The sequence below is a fragment of the Styela clava genome, chromosome 5 (assembly GCF_964204865.1).
Source record: "Styela clava chromosome 5, kaStyClav1.hap1.2, whole genome shotgun sequence".
NCBI classification, from domain to species: domain Eukaryota; kingdom Metazoa; phylum Chordata; class Ascidiacea; order Stolidobranchia; family Styelidae; genus Styela; species Styela clava.
Genome location: NC_135254.1, coordinates 10,996,590 through 11,012,304, shown reverse-complemented (window position 1 = coordinate 11,012,304; position 15,715 = coordinate 10,996,590). Strand labels below are relative to the sequence as shown.

The 15,715-nt window shown below is 34.1% G+C and overlaps 1 protein-coding gene across 2 annotated transcripts; it reads right to left on the bottom strand.

The window, feature by feature from the left end:
* Positions 1 to 1,098: 1,098 nt before the first annotated feature.
* Positions 1,099 to 15,580, bottom strand: LOC120344990 (lysine-specific histone demethylase 1A-like). 2 transcript variants are annotated; one of them, XM_039414341.2, is made up of 14 exons: positions 15,277 to 15,580; positions 14,833 to 14,966; positions 14,355 to 14,529; positions 13,332 to 13,438; positions 12,788 to 12,964; positions 12,330 to 12,472; positions 11,617 to 11,768; positions 11,285 to 11,376; positions 7,869 to 8,060; positions 4,211 to 4,343; positions 3,727 to 3,920; positions 3,287 to 3,589; positions 2,730 to 2,913; positions 1,099 to 1,505 (listed from the first exon to the last, which is right to left on the bottom strand). In XM_039414341.2, the coding sequence occupies exons 1-14, from the start codon at positions 15,428 to 15,430 to the stop codon at positions 1,324 to 1,326; spliced, it is 2,322 nt and encodes a 773-aa protein (XP_039270275.2). In that variant the 5' UTR covers positions 15,431 to 15,580; the 3' UTR covers positions 1,099 to 1,323. The 2 variants fall into 2 exon arrangements, with proteins under 2 accessions (XP_039270275.2, XP_039270277.2); XM_039414343.2 differs by having other exon boundaries at positions 7,875 to 8,060; positions 15,277 to 15,578.
* Between the last annotated feature and the right edge of the window lie 135 nt (positions 15,581 to 15,715).

Below are 15,715 nucleotides of genomic sequence, written 5' to 3'. Positions count from 1 at the left end.
TGCAATTCGGCTTCTGGACCAAGAAATGTGCAAGTGAACTGGTTTGATCAATTTTGAGGTTATTGTTGTTGGAAAAAAATCGTTCTACTTTATAACTAATGGAACGATCGATCGAAGAGTCGCCAGATGTCTACTAATTTTACTTCACCCACCTTTTTCTGTTCTCTTTTAATTTATGGGAGCACTTTTTGACATTTAGACCGTCGTGTATATATATTCAAGCATTGATCTCTTGACTTCAAAATATTTAATTATATCAACAATGTGTGGTTGGAAAAAAGCGAACGAATAAATTTAAAGGTAAAATCTTCGTTTATATAAATGATTCTGCAAGCTGGAAGTAATTTATATCAATCATTGCATCACCACTATCACAATCATTACTATTTTGCATTGGTAGACATTTGCGCTCACAGATTTTAACATCTATATAGATTACATTTGAATAAAGAGTATATTTTTTTATTCATTTCCTTATTTAATTATGCTTGACCAGGATTCATTTTTGGAATGCTAAGAACTTTTGTATCAGTCTATGCAATCGAGCTCCATGTTATTGGCTCAACATTATTCTCTGCCATTTTATCAAAGGCTTGTTTTTACGTATGGGTTTACTCACACTTTGAATGATATATTAAGATGTTAGATAACAATATCCCAAGTACTCTTTTCCATATGGTGTTCTGAAGTTTAAAATTTCGGCATATACACGGATGTTTTGCTGAATGTATTCAAGCCTGAAGTGGAAATTGAACAACAAAAAACGTTTGAACCATGCTAATTCCCAGAGAAACAACTTCTCAAAGAGATGTACTCTTTGATCGAGAAAATTATGATCTATTTCAAACAAAGTGTTCATTTCCCGAAGACTTCGAGTCATTCAAGGCTCTATTTAGTCGCTATATCCCTTTCACCTAAAGGCAGTCGTTACTTGCTATCTTTGGGAGACCTGACTGCTATGAGCAAATTTCTATATAAACGGTAAGGGAAAGTGCGAAAAAATTTATAACACAAACATATAATCTTAACCCTTAAACCTCCCCAGAAACAAGAGGTTCAGTTGGTATAAATCGGACATATGGCGGTATAAATCGGACATATGGCGGAAATGATTTTATTCAGGTAAAAAAAACTTGCGAATGTGGCAGTGCAGGTACGACTGGAAGGCACCGATTAAAAAAAAATTCAATCTTTGCATGAGGCATGTCCTGATCTGTCAACATCATCACACATGAATTTGAAGAATCATCAGTTTCATGAACAGCTCAGAGTCAATAGTTCTGACCAAATACTATTATTCAACCAGATATCTTGATGAATGCATCAGGAAGTTGTTTCAATCGGTTCTTCAACACTTGAAGCCATTGCTTCCTCATTTTGATCTGGTTCAGATGTAAGATCAATCAAATCACCTAGAAACTGATCAGCAATATTTCCTGCTTCTCTGAATCCACTCAATAATGCTCCATGAACAGTTGCCGGGTAATTTCTCATTGTATGTTCTCCTGGATATAAGACAATAGACTCCAGATAATAAATATGAAAAATACTTTCTTTTATCAGAATGTTTAGATTTTAATGTTATTGAATCTGATTTTGTTCAGCATAACACAGTGGTTCTCAACCTTTTACAGACCGCATACCACTTTACTGTTTTTTACTATGGCAGCGTACCACCGACACAGCCCCTTTTTTGGCGTAAGAAAAAAGACACAAGAAACGTGCTATGGGAGTTTTTTATAATGTGGCACTACATCCCTTGTGGCGTAACACTCAAAACAGACAAAAACATGCCCATATCGCTTCATTTAAGGTGGGCAATAGCGGGCGATCTCTAAAGACAAGGACTGGTAGCGCACCAGCACTATGGACGTTTCCCCGACCAGTGACCCCGGAAAAATTATCCTTATACATTACTATTGCAAACTTTATACTTATTCTGAGAGTGTTTTGATGTGTTGGCGCATATAAACTGGTTTACGTGTTTGAAACCATCATTTGTATTGAAATTAATGAAACATGTGCCGTTTGCAGGTACTGATATATATAGCTATGTTTAGCCTTGTCCATCGCAGCATTTGCAAGATTGATTTTTAATTACTGCAACTAAATTAAAGCTCCGCGGAAGACATAATGACAACTAAGTTAATTAATTCACAATTATTTTCTTGAAACACAACTGAAAACTGACAAAAATCACTCAAAACTACAAAAATGAGGCAATGTTTGCGACTATGCTTGAATATCTGTTTGGGCGACAGAAGTGTCTGATCGCTGGTTGCAAAAATTGCAATTGTTACCTGTTGCGTCATTATTGACTTATTGCTGATAGGCTTTTGTTCCCGAAATAAACAAAGTAACTGAAGTTCAGGAAAACATCCATTAACGCTCAGCGAATACATACAGTAAGAAAGATAAAGCGTTGCCGGCATATTTTAGCCAACTGAAAGGTTAATTGTTGCAATAATTCAAATCTGCTCGCATACCACTTGAAAAGCTCCCACTAGTGGTACGCGTACCACAGGTTGAGAACCACTGGCATACCAGCATGAATTTGTAAATTTATTTACTGCATCAAGTATCTTCCCCCTCTATTTAAGCTTAAGACAAATTAATAATAGCAGCATGATAAATAAATTTATTTTTTTCTGAAATTAACCTTTGAAATTCTCAACATGCCTTTTCTGATATACAAACATCTTCCATCTAGAATTACAAACCTGACATACCTGCAAAAAATAACCTGGGCAATTTCTTTGCATCTTTGAAATCAGAGTTTTCATCACCATCTGTTGGAAATACAGGCTTCGCCATCACATCATAATCATCACCTGAAGATGTTGTACTCACATAAGAATAACTTCCTTTTGCCCACGGATCTGATCCCCATCTTGTTATATGAGAATGTTTGGGCTGAAAAGAAATTAATTTCTAAGTCATACAATATTTTTTCTATATTTGGTATTTAAATACCTGAATGTTAAAAACTTTATTCAATTTAATTTCGATCTCAATTTGAATAGACATCCAAAATAGGGTGTAACTTCAATTGAATGAAAAACATCGCTTGTGCCTGTCAATAAGGGGATATGTATGTGGCAGTATGAAATTTCTCAAAACTAATAAATATGGACAGAAGACACTTTCATCTCTAACAAATGAAAATTTGAAGCAACTGGTTGTGTATTTGCAAGAGAAAAATAATTTTTCCCAACAACAAAAACATCACTATGACAGCAATTCAGCCTAACAATGAATTGATCAATTTTGGTTTCAAAAACCTTACCTCAGGAACATTCTCTGTTCCATAAATTCCCTTTAACACCGCAAGAGCTCTTGCTAAAATAAGATCATCACCAATCTTCTCTGCTACGTTTGACGCTTTTCCGGCAATGAGTGCGAGTAACACAGGAGCTTTATACAAACTCCAAAACAAGAATAATTCACCACGAGAGGCAGTAGTAGCAGCAACATGTCCAAATAAATTTTTCTTTTTAACATGAATTTCTGTTGGATTAGGATCCTCTGGATCTGGATTTGTGTATCCAACATCAACATGCCAAAACGGTTGATCAAAAAACATCACAACCTGGTATAAATATTGAGTAGATAGGTTGAAAATTCAAAAATCAAATATTCATTTAAAATTATAACTATTATAAATTCTTTTACATTATAGTATACTCAAGGTAACTAAAATAAAGAAAATTTTAATTGAACACATACTTTATTTAAATTTCCAAACCCCATTCTATTGATTGCATCTTGTTTCCAGTCAGGTAATTGCGGTGAAAATTCAATAATAGGTGTTGCTTCCCCTTGTTTCAACACACCGAGAGGCAGAGTGCATAAAACTGCATCACATTCAAAAGCAATTTTCTCTGATTCTAACTTTGTTGACTGTGTTAATACTTCGCAACCTAAATAAGGAATCATGACAGTAGTAAGGACAAAATATGTGCGGAAAAATGTCCATGGTTATTGTTGACTAGTGGTAGTATATATTATCTGTAACTATGTCACAAGCTGAGATTGCCTGTGTGGCACTTTCTGTGAGTTTTAGGACCTGGAGTGGACCAATTTGTTTTTATGTTGTTCTTGTTAATAGTAAGTTTCTTCTTGTTATGAAAAATAGCTTTTCTTATCAACTACTAGTCCAATTGCTTTAGTGGTTATAGTTTGTTGTTGTCGCTAGAAGGCATTTACTTACCTTTATTAGTGTATTTGATGGCTCTAACAGCAGTGTTCAAATGAATGTTCAATTCTTCTGCAAGAGCTTCTGGTAAAACAGAATATCCATTTCTGACAACTAAGTGACTTCCACTGAATTCAAAAGCATCATCCTAAAAACAAGGAATACAAGAAGTACAATATTGAAGACACTGAAAAAAGAGAATTTCCGAATAACGAAGCAATCTTTGAATCAGAACAAGAGTGTGATGCTGAACTAGTACACAAAGTTGCTATGATCATATGTTGTTTATTAATCCATTCTCAAATGCCGAAACTGAAAACGTAAGTTCATTCGAAACCAACAGAATTTGAGGAAAAGCAATGGGCCACAGAAAAACATATTTGAAACAGTTTTCTAAAGAATACTTCACAGAAAATAATTGACCAAATGGTTAATAAGCAAAGTGATTTTTGACCAAACAACAACGAATTAGCAAAACAATCCATTCACTGTTCAATAAATACCCTAATATAGCAGATATGTGACTAAAATATTCACTCAATTAGAATGATCTAATCCAGGGATGTGCGACCTTTAATACAGGGGAGGGGGGCAACACAAATAACTGGTTGAAACCACGGGCCGTTAAGCTAGCTGTTAAGGCATTGTAAAGCCATGGGCATAGATTTTAAAATGGACTGAGGTGTATAGCCTTGGAATTAACCACACATACCAGATTAAACTAAATTGAAAACTCGGTTCGCGGGCCGCACAGTTTTTCATTGTGGGCTGCATTCGGCCCGCGGGCCCAGGTTGCACACCCCTAATCGAATCTATCAGGGATATTTTAGCACCTCATAGACCATAACAAACTGTATCAATCAATGTATAATACAGTAATTTAAGCACTTTCGTGTATAATTGTTAAATAGACTATGGAGTAAAAAAGCTTTTAATGATAATTCGACTGAAAAAGGGCCTTCCGGAAGGCCCTATTTTAGGTCATTTTTACAATAAATTTTCACAGTACTATATAGCAGAAAAACTTCTTAGTTTTTCAGCTTTGAATAGTTCATTAAAGGTTATTTACAGACACTTAACAGCTACTGCACATATATAGTTTTTATTAGTCTGCTCAACTATTGAAAATAAGAACTTTTTGTCGCCTATGAAAATTTTTATATATTTTTCATAAATCGCAATTATGGGCAACCCAGGTATTAATCGAGGCACTTTTTTTTACTGTTTTGCAAGTTTCTATAGATTTACAACAATTGCAATGTGATTGGAATGAACTGCTACCACTCGATAATGTCGTAAATTTTGTATAAACATGTAGCCCTATGTTTTTTTTACACTATTCAACTATTTTGACCAAATTGAAGACTACAGGGCTTTAAATGAAAGCAATAAAAGTTGTAGTTGCAAGCCTGGCGGTTACCAGATGACATAGTCATTATTTTGTCTTCATATCTCCAATTATAAGCAAGTTACCTAGTTTATTGATCAGAATATTAGATTAATTTTTGTTGTTCCGGTGTCAAAAAATATTTTCTTCGTAATTGCAGGTACTTTTTTTTGCACGAGGCATGATTTCATGTTGGTTACTTGATTTATTGAGAAACAAAATGCAATACAAAATGTCTAATGATATATATAAGTTGGACATTACTATAGAAAATGTTAGGGCCTTCCGGAAGGCCCTACAAAAATAATCAGTTATATGTGTCGATGTGGACCCTTAATATTGAGAGGAAAGCCTGTTTTTTCGAAGGGAAGCCAAAATTAAACACAAATTATCCTTTTATGTTATTGAATAACATAATAAATATATTTAGGTTAAGTTTAAGCTATACAGAAGAATATTTCGAATTTAAAAATTGATTGCTACTATATACAGTATCATTATAATTTGTGCTTGGATGTGGTTTCTGGGTTGATACTTTTCAAGTTTTCAGAGAAAGCTAGAGTGAAATTTTATGATATTACATTGTGAATTGTGATATAATATTACAGTGTGTGAAATAGACTATAAAGATTTAAGACCTGGAGTTTCAGATGAAGAGAACATAGAAAGAACTTAGGAAAGATTCGGATTAGGAAATTACTTTGAGCGCAATGCAGAGAGTAGCTTTGGTTTGAATGAATGAAGAACAACCAAACAGCAGTTTAGATAGCAACCAAAAAAGACTGAGAGTTAGGATTCTGAGGTTGAGAAAGAAAAGGAAGTTAGAGAATGTGCTGAGTGCTTTCTTAGCATGCAGCATAGACAGTGAGCTAACAGAGTTGAATGTATTTTCATTCTCGGACGAAGAAAGTGACGAGTCTGATTATTAAGACATAGAGTCTGATTAAGACATAGATACAATCCCCTTACAGCAGAGAATGATAGGCAAAGTGGAAACAGAGCCTTAGGATGAATTATTAATGGTATAGTGAGTTAGTTGCCCATCCAAACTTCCAAATTTTTTTGCAGATAGATTTGATAAAAGGATAACTTTAACTAGCTAGAAACAAAATGAGAATGGCACTCTGGAAATATCCCTAGACTGCAAGTAGCAGAAACTTATTTGAAATTTGTCACTGTCATCATTATAATGTGGGTACTGGATCCTTTGGTTTCTAAGATGCGGAACTAATGCGCTCTTGTGACCACTGTCAATTTAGAGCAACATGGGTTTTCTACTAATAAATGCTCATCTTTGGATGTTATATTTCATTAATAAAGACAACATATCAACCAAATCTTGCATGATATTCTTCACATGACGAGCAAACATTTCAAATTCAAAAGTTTTATTGTCCAAGTAGGCGCTGACTTTCAATGAGTGATCGTCTTTCATTTACTGAAAATTAATGCCCAGCTGTCATTTGGGGAACACCTTCCCTCCCATCAAAAACGAAAAAGGTAACTTTCTCTTCAGATAACATGGCTTAAAATAATATTACCTATTTATTTGATAGTGGTACATGCTCTAATTACTGGAAATAGAAGTTTTTTAGGTTTCCAGATACCGGGTCTTAGGGCCTTCCGGAAGGCCCTTTTCAAGAAAATTTTTGAAAGGGTCTCCCATCCATCATGTTGTTTGTGTTAGTATTCATTTTCGAAGTTTTTTTTGGTATTAGGTATTTGTGTTCTGGGTTTTTAGAGAAAAAAATGTACCTAACTGAAGCTAGTTAAACAATAATCCCTCTTATAAAACTGATCGTTTAAAATTTTTGATGAAAAATTTATAATTTACAAAAAAAATTGTATTTGCGCTTTTTTCTGTTAGCAAATTTAGTTTTTCAGTGCAACAACATGATACAAGAAATTCATAAACATGAAAAAATTAGATCACAAAGGTTTTTTTATCTGAGAAATGAGGATTTTAAAAAATTGATTTTTTTCTAATTTTTCAAAAAATTGAAATTTTTATTAAAAGTAAATAGGTCAGTGATAAAAAACTAAAATGTTTTATAGAAATTGTAACCCATGATTGTGTTCATGAGTAACTGGCAATCAATTAATACCATAAGCTAAAGAAAATTCAAAATCAAACTACACGAAATCAGGTTTCAAAACTATTTGATTAAAAGGGCCTTCCGGAAGGCCAAAAGACCTTCCGGAAGGCCTTTTGTCGAATTATCATTAAAGGGGTGAGATCAGTTCCACAGAACATAATGACCTAAAGATGATATAACCTTCTCATACCAATACCTGGTTCCAGTGTTTCAAGCTTAAATTATCCAAATCAACGGCGTTCGCAAATTCAAGATTAGCGAGATGCCAATCCAACACTTGACGATCTTTCGATGAAAGGTAAATGTCAGTCGGTGGATTGCTTTCTAACTCCGACATTTGTATTTCATAGAAAACCTTCTCTTCACTCAGTAGATTATATTTCTGTAAAGTTCAATGAATAACATTCATTCTTAATAAAATAGTTGTTAGTGACTTTGAGTAGAAGTCTAATGGAAATGGACAACTCTTTACAATTACAAATGAAGCATTATGGTTGAGTTTATCACAGAATAAAAATATATTTTGATTGGACTAATTTGCTATATCTCATTTGATGTCTCGCTTTCTCTGGAGAGATACATACATATATAGCTAGTCAATATTTCCAATTTCCATTTCTGTGGAATTGAACTACCGGTTAAAAGAAAATTTCAAGTCCAAATCACTAAAAAAATCAAATCTTGAAAATAAAAATCTTATGAGTATACAGGCCTTCCTCAATAGACTGTTAAAAATACTTTCTCGTTCAAGTTATACAAAAAATTTAGATTTCAAATATCGCGATTAAAAGTTTGATATTCATACTCCAACTTTAATTCGAAATCCAACGCCGCGAAGTTAAAAAAAATACTCCGGCTCAAATGAGAACAATCTCTGCTTGGAGAAATAGAAATAAAACTACTTTGAATAGCAGTGTCTGCTTAGCAGAGTAACTAGAGACATATGAATGAGTTATCTCTATATATCGACACCTCAAAACCAAACAGTGCACTTTTCCAAAAAATGACATTTTTCAATTGCTGATTTTCCTGGACTTAGCTTTACATTTTGGTCTATTTGCCTTATCTCTAGGTGCTCTAGATCTCAAGACAGCTATGGACATAACCCTGCTTTTTTTAGGGCATTTGAGAACTAAACAGAGCTGTGTCTACTATAGTGGACTTGGCTCTGGATAACTGCATTGTAAGTTGGGGCTAAGTCCGTTTTTTGGACATGGCTCCTCTCAAAAAATATAATACAAAGCGCTAAGTCCATACCAGCCTCTATAATAACATAATAAAGGGGCCCCAAGTCCAATAAAATTGTTTCTGGTCCAGAAAATTGAGAGCCAAAAAAGGTTAAGTCCAAAAAAAAACCCCCCAAAAAAAATTGGGGCGGAGCACAAATTTTTTTATATCATCTTAAGGGATGCCACTTTCGGATTTACGAATCGGATCGATTCGAATCGCATCTTTTCCGAATCGATTCGAATCAGATTTACGCGATTCGGAAAAAGAGAGCGATTTAGCGAAAAAAAAAACATTGAACGTTTGTTAAATCGTCGTTTTCGGCGGCTTTAAATCTGCCAGAGTGTGTTTATGCAGCACTCCAAATAACACCAAATTACGGGACCGAAAGAAAAACATTGAATATTTGTTAATCGTTGTTTTCGGTGGCGTTTAAACTGCCGAATGCGTTTATGCGGCACTCCAAATAGCAACAAATTACGGGACGTAAATAAATGAAAATGAATTTTTCGTGATTGACTTTTTTACTTGTCTGCCGTCATTTGTTTCAAGTTCGACACAACACACTCTTTTACGCATCACTCGAGATGATGTGTGGCGTAATTACCAGCAAACTGCGAGTTCAGTTTTCCACTAAATAGCCGAAGTTTCCATTATGCGCGAATTCAAATGGATCGTATACCTGAAAATTCGTGACAATTTTGATGAAAATTTTCAACAGCACACCTGCGCTGCCACTAAGTTATTGTACGCCCTGGCATGATTGGATAAAGAATCGGCTACCGACGTCTAGATAATGTTTAATTTTGATTGAAATTTAATTTAAACTTTGTTCTGAGAGCAATATTTCGCGTACATTTGAAGAGAACTATTGCTGAATGAGTTCATCGGCCGGCAATGTTAATTTACAATCATGTATCTCATCCTAAAATATATTTTTATTTTGTTTGCGTTTGTCAGGCTTCCACTCGAGTGGCGGTAAACGAAATTAGGGGGACATAATGTAATAGTACATACACGTCTTTTTTCAGCTGTTACCAAAAAAAGTAGTATTTACTTTTAATTTTGTTAGCGCGATACAAGCGGATAAAACATTTCGGATTATTTCGAGCAAATGTCATAACGGACAGGTGGGAGTAAATAATACTTGAGGAATGGCAACTTGTGCACTGTTTTACATCAACACGTGGCAGATTTCATACCAGACCGAGCATACGGTGCGAATGTCGTCTTACTTTAGCCCCAGCGACCATGTTTGATCGAGATAAAGCGTCAACCAATTATCGCTCGTCAGCGCGGTGTCCATTATGCCCATTTGGACTTTCTGAATTACGAAATTAAACGTAGTCCACATTAATAATGAAGCCCGAGTTAGCCAATAACGCTGTTTGCCACAAATAATACTGTCTCTAATATTTATGGAAATTTTTGTTCGCAATCGTAGTCGTGTGAACGATTGTTTTTATCGAAATTAATTTAATTTAATCGTGGTTAATTTTATCGTCTTCAATCATATTCTTGTAAGCATTTCCCATTTATAGTAATTCAGATGCAATTAGAATGTTTTTGTCGTATTACTCTATGCTGCTAGCATAAATATAAAATATTGTACTAAGATTTTGAAGATAAAGAATCGGTAATAAGGCCGTCCCTAATTCAATATAACAAGAAGGGAAATACCACGGTCACATATACTGGTGTGGGGCAAGGGAAAGCAGTGCTGTTACTGTGTTTACGACATAACAGTACAACTGTTCCCTGCTTATTTTCTCATATGAATTCAATCAAATTGCCTCAGCCCTGATACAAGTATAACACAATAACTCAGTATTGTAAGACTCACAGATAAGTTGCAACAGCAAGTTTTTCATCAATGCATTTATTAGTGATATCTATGACCTACATCTTTTTTATCATGATGAAAATAAGTGTGGCTTATTCACTGAAAAACCCTCATCACCCTTGCTATATAGCCTATTCCATTTTCAAATTTTTTTCTTCTAGATTTGAGCTTTTTTGTGAGTTTGGCCAAACATACGCATGTAATAAAAAAAAAAAGCTTAATGGAATCAGATTCGGAAAGATTCGATTCGAAAAGTTTTAATTCGAGATTCGATTCGAAAAAAAATGTATCCAGAAGTGGCAACCCTAAATTCATCTAATTATGGCCTTCATTGTAACTTTGGTGGACCATAAAAACTAGACATCCTCGATGTAAGGTATTTGAGAAATAAAAAAAAGAAATGTTTTTTGCGTTTTTCTCAAAACTAGAAAAATGGACTTAGCCCAATTTGGATTTCATGCGTCGATATATTACACATACCTTCTACCTCATGAAAAATGAAATTCGATATCAAGCAACTCAATTTTTCAACAAACCTTCAAATGTGTTTTCAAATCTCTTCTTTTACTTCTAATTTCAAATTCAATTGTTACGTCTCGACTTTCCGCAGCCATCTCACCACCACTACCTGACAACATGATGAATTTAGAGTCAGCTAATTAACAATTGTCACACAAAAAATGAAGAAATGGAGACAAAATACCATATGAGCAAAATCTATTTTTCTATAAAATTCTTTGTGTAAAAAATTTAATTATGGGTCAAAAATAAAATACTATAACCTAGTCTGACTCTTCATCTTGAAATAAGATCAGTCAGTACTCAGTTGTGTAAACATGTATGGCAAAATCGAGTTGAAAAATCTTACTTTGTACAGCTTCGTTAATATCAGCTGATAATTGTGTCATTTTTTCTTCTAATTCAACCATTTGTTTTACAATAGAATTCAACTTCTCACAACATTGTTTTACTGATTCCCAATGTTTTATTTGATCTTCTTTTACTTTCTTTTCTTGAAGCCTGATAATTGCATTATTAAAATTTTCATGTATTTGTTAGTTTATGTGTATACTTCAAGAATAGATCAAAGAATAATGAGAAGGACAAGGTGGTAAAAGTAGGCGAAGGGTAAAATAGAGTAATTGTGATAATTGAGGTTGTGAAATCTGGGTGAAAAGTGCTTTCAATCAGTGGCGTGGCCAGGAATTTTCGAAGAGGGGTAGGCTATGGAATTTTTAATTCCTAAGTTAGGCCGTAACAGCTAGCGTGTCTGGTCGGCTACCCCAGCTGGAGTCAGAATACATTTCAACCTATAAACAAAACTAAAATTTGGTTTCGAGTTTCAGTCAATTGCAAATATTTCTCAGGCTCCAAAGTCTTGGTGGAAATACAACGTTACTTATTTTATGATATTACATTGAAAATTCAAGTTGTCAGAGCTAAAAACATGTGTAGAGGAGTACAGCGATATACATCACCTAATAGTATTATAGACATCAAGGTACAGCGATATACACCACCTAATAGCTTTATAGGCATCAAGGTATCACTTATTTACATGATATCCCTTTATTAACTCACTGAATAATAATTTCAAAAGCTTTTCCAAGCGACAGCGGTTCTTTCCCCATATCATTGATATTTAACTGATGACTCAAATATGCTGTGGCTTCCAATAATTTATTAAATTCCTTTTCAACCAAGATGTCTTTTTCTTTGGGTACCTTAGAATTAGAGAACTGTCATACTAAAACTGTAAACATTTGATATGTCAAAAATTGCCCATAGGTTTCAGTCCCTTTACACAACTTTGATTTAAAATAGGCGAACAAAATTAGTTACCTCAATATTGGTACACACACTTCTGGAGCGCCAAAAATGGATATTATGGTTGTAAACATTTATGGAATTATTTAAAGAATATGTTTCATCATATTCAGGAATAAAGAGGTATACAAAAGTATGTCATTGAATTCATTTACATCGAGAAAAAAATCAAGAGTGTTTACATGGAAATTCCAAGTAACTAAACCACATACCCTCTGACCTCCAGTTTCAAACAAAGGACAATCCTGTTTAATTTTACGAAGATCCATTTCAATTTGTTTGCTGATAACTGTAATAGGATTTCCACCAAGTCCAGTAACAACCATTGCACCAAGATCAGCTATGTATGGTCCTTTTCTTAATGTGGCAACTCTTCCTCCTACTCTATCCTGAATAATAGTAATATTATTATAAAATCTTTGCATTAGTGATTTTCCTATAAAACCCAAAAGTCAAATACTGTCATCAATAAATAGGCCAGCAATAGCGGTAAATAAACATTTTTTTAAAAAAATCATCTTTGCATTATTGAGTTACTGGAAATGCCTAAGGATCTATCACAATCAAGACTGAGTAAAATCAAATATAACATATCCCGAAAAAATAAAATATTTGCAAGTAAATTTTCAAACACAGCAATTTTTAATTTACATTATTATATTTATTCTATACTTATTAACAATTTGATTTATTACATCATATTGAGTAGAATGGTCCATTTTGACAGCATTTGAAAATGTATGCAAAATGACTTACTCTTGCTTCAATAATAACAACTTCAACACCAAATGAATTAAGTTGTCTAGCTGCAGCAAGCCCTGCCACACCAGCACCAATCACGACAACTTTGCATTTTTTCTCGGCTGAACAAAACAAAGAGCTAACTTGAGTTTGTAAAATATTTCAACAAAAAAATTACATGAAATAGAGCCTCATTTTCAAGTCTTCAATCTAAACAATGCCACTGTTTATGTGCTACTAATAAGTAAAAGAGTAAAGAGCTATTATTTTCGAAAGAGCCGGAAGCATTGTTCACTCAATTCATCACACCATTGGTAAGATGGTTTAAATTTGAGTTCTTAATCTACATTGCTAATAACGTTAGGTAACAGGCTGGATGGCAGAAAATCAGCATAAAGAACTAACCATACATATTAGGGAGGTAAATCAAGAATGAAGCTACATCACATATTTTACTTGGGGGGCTAAACGGCTGAACACATTTGCCATTGGGCGAGGCTTGATAGAGTTACAGATTCGGCATTGTTTTCACACTGGGTGTTGTAAACACCTTACTCGTTATATATAAATGTAGCCTATACGCCTAATAGTGAAACGAGAATATCGGTCAGAGACCGAAGACTTATCGATCGAAAGTTAGGGGATCCCCCAAAACAGCGCTCTTCCTCCATAGTGACACCTCGTGTCCCATCACTAATTAATTATTAACTCGCTAATTACCGTATACTACATATTTCATCCAAAATCAATAGGCTTCTGGTACGACATATGATGAATGCACATGCAAAATCTGGAGCAGACTCAATCTCGCTTTCGTGAAATATCGCGTGCATCTAACAGACAAACAAACAGACAGACAAATACCTATCAACATACTTACCGATTAAAATCGATAAGTAATAAAGTTCATTTCATTATGAACCACTAGGAATATTTATGAAATCTCTTACTTAGCTGTGAACAGAAGAAATCAAAATTATTCATATATTTTTACTCAAGGACAATGCCGATAATGTACACAACCCCACATATACTTACAAGGTGTCGGGCTGAGCCTCGTGTATAATCCAAAGTTAATATAACTACACCTTTTCAAATAGGAGTAAATTTTCAAAACAAGATTTGGATCCGCTGAATCGTATGGTTTCTCTAGTTTGCTAGAAATGTCAGAGAATAATAGTTCGGTCTGAGGAGATTGAAGCCATAAGAGAAGCTGTAAAATATAAATAATATTGGATTTTAATTTATATTTAAATATAATACTAAACAGAAATGACCTAAAAATTAATATGGCTAATTAGATGATCAATAAAACAATCGATTACAAAATTCGAAAACAGTTGAAATACCAAGGCTTGTAACAAACATTTTGATGAATAGTATTAAACAAAATTAACAGACAATTGGTAAGCAGGAAATTTGCTCATCTGGAGCATACATAATCAAACGAAAAATACATATTTAAATGCGAAGTACGATACAAAAAAGTAAAGAGTAATGCTTTCCATCGACTTACAATTCTGTTTCGAACATACAAAAACTCTGCAGTAGATTCAATCGTTCCTGATTTAATTTCCGGAAAATATTTTTCTTCCTGTTCTGATAATTTATCAAATGGAAGTCGACTCTGAAATGCTGCACCAACCAAAGCTGCAAAAACAAAAAACGAAAGATCCAAATTTAAGTATTTTCCATGTTATCGCTATGGATATCACAATTTCAAGCACTGGACTTGTTAACCAACAAATGATCATTTCTACAAATATTCTGTTCAATTGGAAATGCATCAAGATGGTAATACTATCATCAATTCATAGTATTGTAATATGACTATAATAGCTTATGTAATCTTTATTAACCTATGATTATTTTGGCATGCAATACTGCCATTACTCCTTGTTCTCAAATACCAGAATACAGAAATACATTCGGAGAATAAATGAAAATGCTGAAAACATACTTTCAGTATTATTTTGTTCTGGTTCTGAGTCATCGGATTCAGCAATAATTTCAGTCTTTCCCATTGTTTCCGATTCAGGGACAGTGACTTTATGTGCAGAAAGCAGTGGCTCTGATATACGATGAACCTTACTTGGTGACGTCTCGCTCTCCATATTACTATATTATAAGCAATTACTTTGTTCTTCTAGTAATAAATTAAAAATAACTGATGGCTTTTAAGTTCTAATTACAGATCTTGATAGGCAGTTCAGCAGTTAGGCTCGGGTCTAGACTCTAGTGTAGTTTCGTACCATACCTCAAGTACTGCAAAAATTGTTATGCTACGCCCACGAGAAGTAATTGCTGACTCGAGATACAAAACTACACAAGACCCGTTAGGCTCTTATACCAGTACTGCAGTATACCTGAACTTACTTAAGTGTTTTCGTGTTTCCCCA

Excerpts from the sequence above, each read along its gene's own strand:
- LOC120344990 (XM_039414341.2), bottom strand. The coding sequence starts at position 15,430 with ATGGAGAGCGAGACGTCACCAAGTAAGGTTCATCGTATATCAGAGCCA. Across the intron at positions 4,344-7,868 it reads AACACTGGAACCAGGTATTG|GATGATGCTTTTGAATTCAG; the intron begins GTATGAGAAGGT and ends CCTTGTTTTTAG. Across the intron at positions 3,590-3,726 it reads GGTTTGGAAATTTAAATAAA|GTTGTGATGTTTTTTGATCA; the intron begins GTATGTGTTCAA and ends TATTTATACCAG.